The following is a 7,805-nucleotide window of genomic DNA, read 5'->3' as shown; positions in this document are numbered from 1 at the left end:
CCCGGTCCCCAGTCCCTCTAATTTTGGGGCATTTTCTCAATGTATCTCCCCATTCCCCTCGCAGTAATGATTAACTTACATCCTTGCCACCAGATGAGTTTGTAACCTTCCATGTGACAGGAAAATCCCCCCTTCCAGCACCTCCAGTCCTTTCTCATATTGATTGGACTTGCGAAAAAACAAAATTAAGGGGAGCTCGTGATAAGAAAAGGAGAATGACTCACAGCCACTCTTGAGATGCTCTCACCAAAATCACAAGAGAAGCATTTTTCCAAATGACTCGAGCTGTGTGCTGCTGGGGGCAGTGGCTGGAGCAGGGCTCAGGGGTTTTGTGATGAGGGCCAGCTCTAAGGCTGCCACTCGTGTTATCAATAAGCTGCAAGTTTCATGTCTGTTCTTATTCCAAGGGAGAGAGCAAGAGCTTGTGAGGCACCATGGAAATGGCTCTTGTGGAGGATGTGCTCCTGCCCACCAACCTCACCTCCAGCAACCAGAGTAGCTGCAATGTGCACAACCACCTCTTCTCAACCAAAGTCACCTTCTCCCTTTTCTACATCATCCTGCTGGTGTTCGGTGCCTGTGGGAATGTCCTGGCCCTCTGTATCACCTTCCAGCGTGGGAAGAAGAAACTCAACTCCACTGACCTCTACTTGGTGAACCTGGCCCTCTCTGATGCCCTCTTCACCCTGGCACTGCCGGGCAGGATCGCCTATTACATCCTGGAGTCTGACTGGCCCTTTGGGGACTGGTTCTGCCGGATCACAGCTTTCATTTTCTACATGAACACCTATGTGAGCATCTACTTCATGACCTGTGTGAGCGTGGACCGCTACGTTGCCGTGGTGCGCACCAGGCACCCTGGCAGGATTCGGAAGATGAGCCGTGCCAGGGGCATCTGTGTCCTCATCTGGTCCTTGGCGTTCCTGGAGACGGCTCCGCTGCTCCTGCAGCCCATGACGCGAAGGATGGGAGACAAGCTGACATGCATGGAGTACTTCAACTTTGAGGAGATCCCCAATCTGCCCTACTTGCTCCTGGTGGCCTGCATGGTTGGCTTCTTCCTGCCTGTGGGCGTCATCCTGGTGTGCTATGTGAGGATCAACCTCAAGCTCTGCCAGACAGCCAAGGAGAACCCGCTGACAGTGAAGAAGGGGCACCACCACCGGGCCTTCACTGTCATCCTGGTGGTGCTGCTGGCTGTCCTGCTCTGCTTCAGTCCCTACCACCTCAACATTGTCCAGTTCATGGTCAGGAAGATCCTCTACCAGCCATCCTGCCGTGAGCAGCAAGCCTTCAAGATGTCCCTGCAAGTCACTGTGGCATTCATGAACCTCAACTGCTGCATCGACCCTATCATCTACTTCTTTGCCTTCCGGGGCTACAAGCGGAGGCTGCTCCGCATCTTCAGGAACAGCGGCTCCCTGGCCACCTCCTCCACTGCCAAGACCACCCCCTCGGAGAGCAACAGCAACAGCCAGCCGCCTGGCTCCGTCTCTGTCTAGCAGCACAAGCCCCTCCCTTTTGCCCTGGCCGGTGACTTACGGACCATCCCTGATGGCCGGAGGCGGAGTCGAGCTGCAGGACCAGCGCCTTCAACCAGGGTCCATCGCTGCCCTGCCTGGAGCCCGGGGCTCTGGCAAAGCCAGCCCTGCAGTCACAAAGCCCTGTCTGGCTCTGTGTGCCTGGCTCTGTGCTCAGCGCTGCTGCACCTGCCAGCCTGGAGCACAGAGAGGCACCTTTCCATCCCAGCCACAGAGGATGCAGCTCGTGTAGCTGCTGCTCTGGCTGGCAAACCCAGCTGAGGTTTCCCAGCACTGCACTGCACCTCTCTCCCGTGCCTGTCCACATCCCCTGTGGGGCTGGGGCGTGCTGGTAACCACCACGGATGCCCCTCTGCCCCACCTCCCTGCACTGCCCTTCAGCAGCACTACGGCAGCATCCCTGCGGGTCCCAGGGAGACAGCACGGAGGAGATGGGCTCAGGGCATTTCAGGAAAAGGCTGGGATATTATTTGCATGGGGAAGATGGCCTACAGCACCTTCTCCACACCGACAAACAGCAGTTCTGCTTTCTGCCTGCCCCGCATCCTGCTCCTGCACCTGGGCTCTGCATGGGGCAAGCAGTAAGTGTGCGGCATGTGGGAGATGCTGGAAAAGCCCTCTCCCAAGGAAGGAGTGTGAGGATGTGAATTTGTAGAGCTCCTGGATGTGCTGTTGCCTACATTCAGCATTTGGGTGACTGCTTCTTCCCCAGGGTGCCCTTCCTCACACCTGACAGCACTGCAGCCACCCTGGGATGCACTGCTAGGAAGGGAATTGTGGGGATGGCCTGGATCTCAGCCCAGCTCTAAGGCTGCGAACCTGCCCTGGATGTATTCATGGGGCAAACCTTCCCATTAGTCCTTAATTTGAAGGGAGTAGAGAAATAGGGACAAGAACTGAGGGTGGCCATATGTGACTTCGACTAACCTTAAAGCTGATGCTCTGAGGAGTCCCAGAGCCTTGCCAAGGGAAGTTACTTGTGACTGTTGCCAAAGCAAGAGGAGGAGCCCTGCCACATCAGGTTCCTGCTGAGGTTTGTGCCTCTCAGAGGAGAAGAAAGTTGGCAGGAGTCTCCTCAGCTCTTTGCTGAAATCACTAGACTGTGATAAAAAACCCACACATAGGATTTCACAGTTCCTGGCATGTCTAGACTTTTGTTTGAAGTTGGAAGGGACAGACACACAGAGACACAAAAAGGGAAAAAAAAGCTGCTTATTTTACTGGAAAGTGTACCTGAAAAAGCTTCATGAACAGACGCTTTTGATTAATACAAATCATTCTTTAAGCTAATAACCCTTTTTATGCCTAGAAAGTTAATAATAGTCATGTGCAGCCCTTCACTGCTTTAAATGCACATGAACAAGCTTTTGGACAGTGATGGTTTTACTTATGGTATGGGTCTGAAGGCTGAAAGCTGACTAAGAGGGATGCCTAAAATAACTTAGGTGAGAAACAGACTCCAATAGGTCCTTTCTGGAGGCTGAGCTCTCCTCAAAGCAGGTTTATTCTCAGTGCTGACCTACAGAGAGCCTTTGTCCCAAAAAGCATACTACAATGGACAAGAAAGAGCTGGGATGCAATAATATGAGGATATCTGTGGTCTGAACACCCTTGAAGGAGTCTGGCTAGGCTGGTAGTTGCTGCGCAGTTACATTGCCCTATTAATTTGTCTGGGAAATGATGCCTGGAAGGGAATCTCTGCATCACCTCATCCAAGTCCACCCAAAGCAGGACGGTGGTTGGCACAGTATCAGGCTGGACATGGCTTCATCTAGACAAGGCTTGGAAACTCCAGGCAAGGAGGGTTCCCTTGCTGAGGTGACAGTTCCCACTCTGCATTGCCTTCTGGATAAAAGCATTTTTCCCACTGTTGAGTCTGAACTTCCCCATCCACAGCTGGTGGCTGCTGTCCACAGCATCACCTACTCATGCTATGAAGAGCTTGGCTCTGCTATCTCTGTAACTTTAATTCCATAGGACTGTGTTGGGGGCTACCAGGGGTTTGTAGCTGTTGGCTTCCATGTGAACAGTGAACAGTGCAGCAGTGGCCAACACTCCTACTTGAGATCAAGACATTGAGATGTTTTGCCAAGCTGCAGCCCACAGCTGAGAAAAAGCCAGTTTATTATGATCAAGCCTTCTCAGGAAAATGTGGAGTATAAACATAATTTTGTTTGCTCCTTATTGGACTCTGTTTTTCTTACAAGTATTTTATGAAGAAAGGTACCTCCAACTTCTCACCACCAGCAGGAGCCTTTGGAGTAGGAAACAGCTGAAGAGTTCGGTGTAGTGCTGCAAAATGCAGGAGGGATCTGGCCTTCCTTCTCTGGATGGACACCAGTCTGGGTTACTTTGCTTTTGAAAGTACCTATCTGAGGACAGCAGGCAATTAGCTGGAGCTGAGGGAACATCCATGAGATGGAGAAGGAAGGGACTTGGGCAGAGTGGGTCAAGAGAAACCTGGGCAAAGGAGAACTCTAAAGAACCCTGTATTGTCCAGACTAGCTTGCCCAGCTGCAGGTGCTCCATGTCTGCTTGAAAAAGGAGCATTTCCCTAAAACTGAAGAGAAACCATACACAGCATTTTGTCTAGAGGCACAGTAACATTTCCCTTCACTTCGCCGACCGCCTGTTTGGTCCAAGCGTCCCGCATGATTCCTGCTGTACCGTGCTGGTCCAGCAGCTACCACCTGCTGCCATGCTTTGCCCCACCAGCGATCCCTTGGCATGACAGAAACACAGAAGCACAGAATCAATTAGGTTGGAAAAGACCTCTTGAGATCACTGAGACCACTCATTAACCCAGCACTGCCGAACCACCGCTCAAACACGTCCCCAAGTGCAGCATCTGCATGTCTTTTAAACACCTCTGCGCCGGCTCCGCTCGGCCGCTGCTGCTGCCTCGTCCCGGCTGCCCCGAGGTGCGGAGCCCCGGAGCCGCGGCTGGGGGTTCTGTGGGGCACCGAGCCCCTAGGGCCAGTGCCCGCCCCGACGGCGCCTCCGGGCGAGAGGGGCAGCGCCGCTGGCCGCCGAGAGAGGGAGTCGGAACCTTTGCTCGCTGTTGAAAAGACGCCCACGAATCTAAGAAGACGACGGCAGACGAGGCTGGTGCTTCCCCCACGCGTCTGCTGGCGCGTAGGAATGTGGGGCCTTTCGTGAGGCGGGTGGTTGTAGCGTGTATGGGAAGCACATGACAGCATCGAAGGCGTTCTGTGCAGAGAGCTGTAGCTGCACAGCATGCAGCTAATTCCTGCTTTTCTGCAGCCTTTTGCTGCTGTACTGTCTTCTAAGAAGAGAAGATTGCACTTTTGTCTGAGGGCAGAGAGCACGCTTTGTGGACACACAACAACAGGTAATACATGCACAGATAAAGTATATAGTATATAGTGTATACTATATACTATATACTATATACTGTATACTGTATACTATATACTATCTGCATCAGAAGACTATCCTAGGCTGCATTAAAAGCAGCATGACCAGCAGGTCAAGGGAGATGATTTTGTCCCTGTATGGTGAGATCCCACCTGGACTACTGCATCTGGGGTCCCCAGCACAGGAACATGGACCTGTTGGAGCAAGTCCAGTAGAGGGCCACCAAAATAATCCAGGTTGTGGAGCACCTCTCCTTTGAAGACAGGATGAGAGACTTGGGGTTGTTCAGCCTGGAGAAGGATCCAGGGACACCTCAGAGCACTGAAAAGCTAAGTACCTAAAGTATCCAAGGCAGCTGGAGAGGGACTTTTGACAAGAGCCTCTTTTGACAAGAGCCTCTTTTGACAAGAGCCTGCAGTGACAGGACAAGGGGAAATGTCTTAAACGAAAAGAGGGCAGGTTTAGACAAGGTATCAGAACAAAGTTCTTTGCATGGGGGTGGTGAGACACTGGAACGGGTTGCCCAGAGAAGCTGTGGATGACCCATCCCTGGAAGAGTTCAAGGGCTGGGTTGGATGGAGCTTTGAGCAGCCTGGTCTAGTGAAAGATGTTCCTGCCCATGGCAGGGGGGCCGGACAGAGCTCAAACAGAACCACCTTAGCAGTGCTTCCCAACTTTCACACCTCTTCAGTCTGTGCTTCAAATTGTCCTGAACTGAAACTATTGCATGTCATACATAATATTTGTAAGCTACCTTTGTAAGCCAGTAAAATATTATAATGTAATAACGCACATATCTACTAAAAATAAAAGCTTCTCATGGCCAAGTAACAAGCCCTACTGTGATTGATCAGGCCAGGAGATGTGGGCAACTGCTTTCTCCTCAGAGGTACACACGTGCCTCTGCCCCTCACCTAGCGAATGACCAGAAGCAGTAAGGGCCAAGCACAAGCTCTCAATCCACTTCCATTGCACAGGTGGTGTGCTCTCATGGAACAGGGAATTATAAATCACCTCCTGTGGGAAAAGCTGCAGGACCTGTGAGGAGCTGTGTCCCTTCTGGAGGAGGTCTCTCTACAGCTGGGATGGAGAAGTGCCAGGAGAAATCAGGTTGGCAGGAATAACTGCTTTGGAAGCCAAAAGCATCTGCATTCTCACACGAGTGGCCCCAAGGTTTGCTGCACTGCCCAGCTGCTGGGATTACACTGCTTTCTCACTTGCCACACGTACCACCTCCTGCAAAACTAAAAAAAAAGTAAAAAAAAAAAAAAAAAAAAGGGGGAGTGGATTTTCAGTACAAGATTAGCCATAACCTTGCAAATTTTCATTTTCCACATGAAATTCTGCAAATTCTTCTAAAACTGAACTAAGTGCAATGCAAACACGCTGTCCCCTTTCTCTTGGCAGATCTTCTCTTTCTATCCTCAGTTCTACTTTGCTCCTCTTTGCTAAACTCTCTGGGTTTGCTCAGCTCCATCTGCCTCATCTCTCTTAAGTCCCTTCCTTTGCTAATCTTACATGACACTTACGGTCCCTACCTATCCCCAGTCAAAAGGTCAGATCCTGCTTTCAGTTCACCCTTGATACTGGAATTTTTCACCCATTTTTAAAGTATGTATATTCCGGCCTTCTGCAACCATTCAGGTTTAAAAACAGCCCCCTACAAACAGGTATGAGTCAAACTAACTTCTCCTTCCTCTTAAAACTTTCCCTTGGAAAACAAATTATGACAGCTGAACTACCAATGTGCTGAGATTCTCAACAGTCACACCCATTTGTCTGGTTGTCACATTCCTCTGCTGCCACCACTGGTGTCTCACCTCGTATTTGCACCGAACACTGTTGGCAGCACACACCCTCTTTGAGTTTCAGAGTGGACTTTCTGTGGTGAAAGAATTCCTTACATATATGGAATCAGGAGGAATGTAATCCCACTAAAAATTAAACCAGCATTTTTAAAGTAAATGCACACACATTTTACATATATATATATAAATATGCGTGCATGTGTGCATATATATAAACACACATAGAGTTTGTGTGTTCACGTGACTTTCCTAGTAAAACAGTTTATTTGTTCAAAACATGCTCATTTATATAAAATGCTGATTACTGTGGCCACACAGTTAGAGAAAGCTAATCTTATGTAGGTATTTCTTTTGGAAGAATACACAAGAATCTAATTGCACTTTTGTATCAAATCCCTCTATTAGTTCAAATGAATGCTGTGCATTTATTTATGCTCAGACAGATGCAGGTCCCCTCACAGCATGGCAGTTGTAGTTCGGAGTGTTTCCAAAAGCTTGGTGCCTTTGCAACTGCACAGATACTCCAAATACACACATTTGAGAGAGGGGGGGTCTTTGAATACAGACTTTTAATTTTCTTTAACAAACTCTTAGCTCCACTTAAATTCATTGAATCAATACACAAACATTTTCACTCACTCTCTGTATATATATATACACATGCATACACACATATATGCATATATATAATCATATATATACATATACACACAAACAGGAGAGCCAGAAATGTTGCCTTTGCCCAGTACCTTGCAGTAACTTTTTCTGGCTCATTCCTCTGTTCCAGATAAAAATTAACAAGACCTTCTCTCCACCACATATTCCAAAAGGCACTGCTAAGTGCTAGACAGCACAGGCTGGTGCGTGAACCAGCTGCGACAGTCGCTGTGCTCGCTCAGTACCAGGCAGCCTTTAACGCTTGTTTTGAGGGAGGAAAATGGTTTTGCTAGGTCTTGGGACCAACCAATCTCCATCTTGGCAAAAAGTTAAGGCTTGAGAACCTGAGCCTGGTGGCTTATCAGGTAGATTTACACAAATATCAACCTCACTGTTGGGTGTATTTCAAAGTGTCACATAA

General features: G+C 49.4%; 1 protein-coding gene across 1 annotated transcript; it reads left to right on the top strand.

The window, feature by feature from the left end:
* The first annotated feature begins 367 nt into the window (after positions 1-367).
* LOC136357862 (G-protein coupled receptor 183-like) lies at positions 368-1,625 on the top strand. The gene has a single exon (XM_066313483.1). It carries the CDS (start codon positions 435-437, stop codon positions 1,500-1,502), a length of 1,068 nt encoding a protein of 355 aa, XP_066169580.1. The 5' UTR covers positions 368-434; the 3' UTR covers positions 1,503-1,625.
* Positions 1,626-7,805: the final 6,180 nt, after the last annotated feature.

This window comes from Sylvia atricapilla, chromosome 2 (assembly GCF_009819655.1).
Source record: "Sylvia atricapilla isolate bSylAtr1 chromosome 2, bSylAtr1.pri, whole genome shotgun sequence".
NCBI classification, from domain to species: domain Eukaryota; kingdom Metazoa; phylum Chordata; class Aves; order Passeriformes; family Sylviidae; genus Sylvia; species Sylvia atricapilla.
The sequence above is the reverse complement of the archived record's forward strand: the minus strand, read 5'-3'. Positions and strand labels throughout refer to the sequence as shown.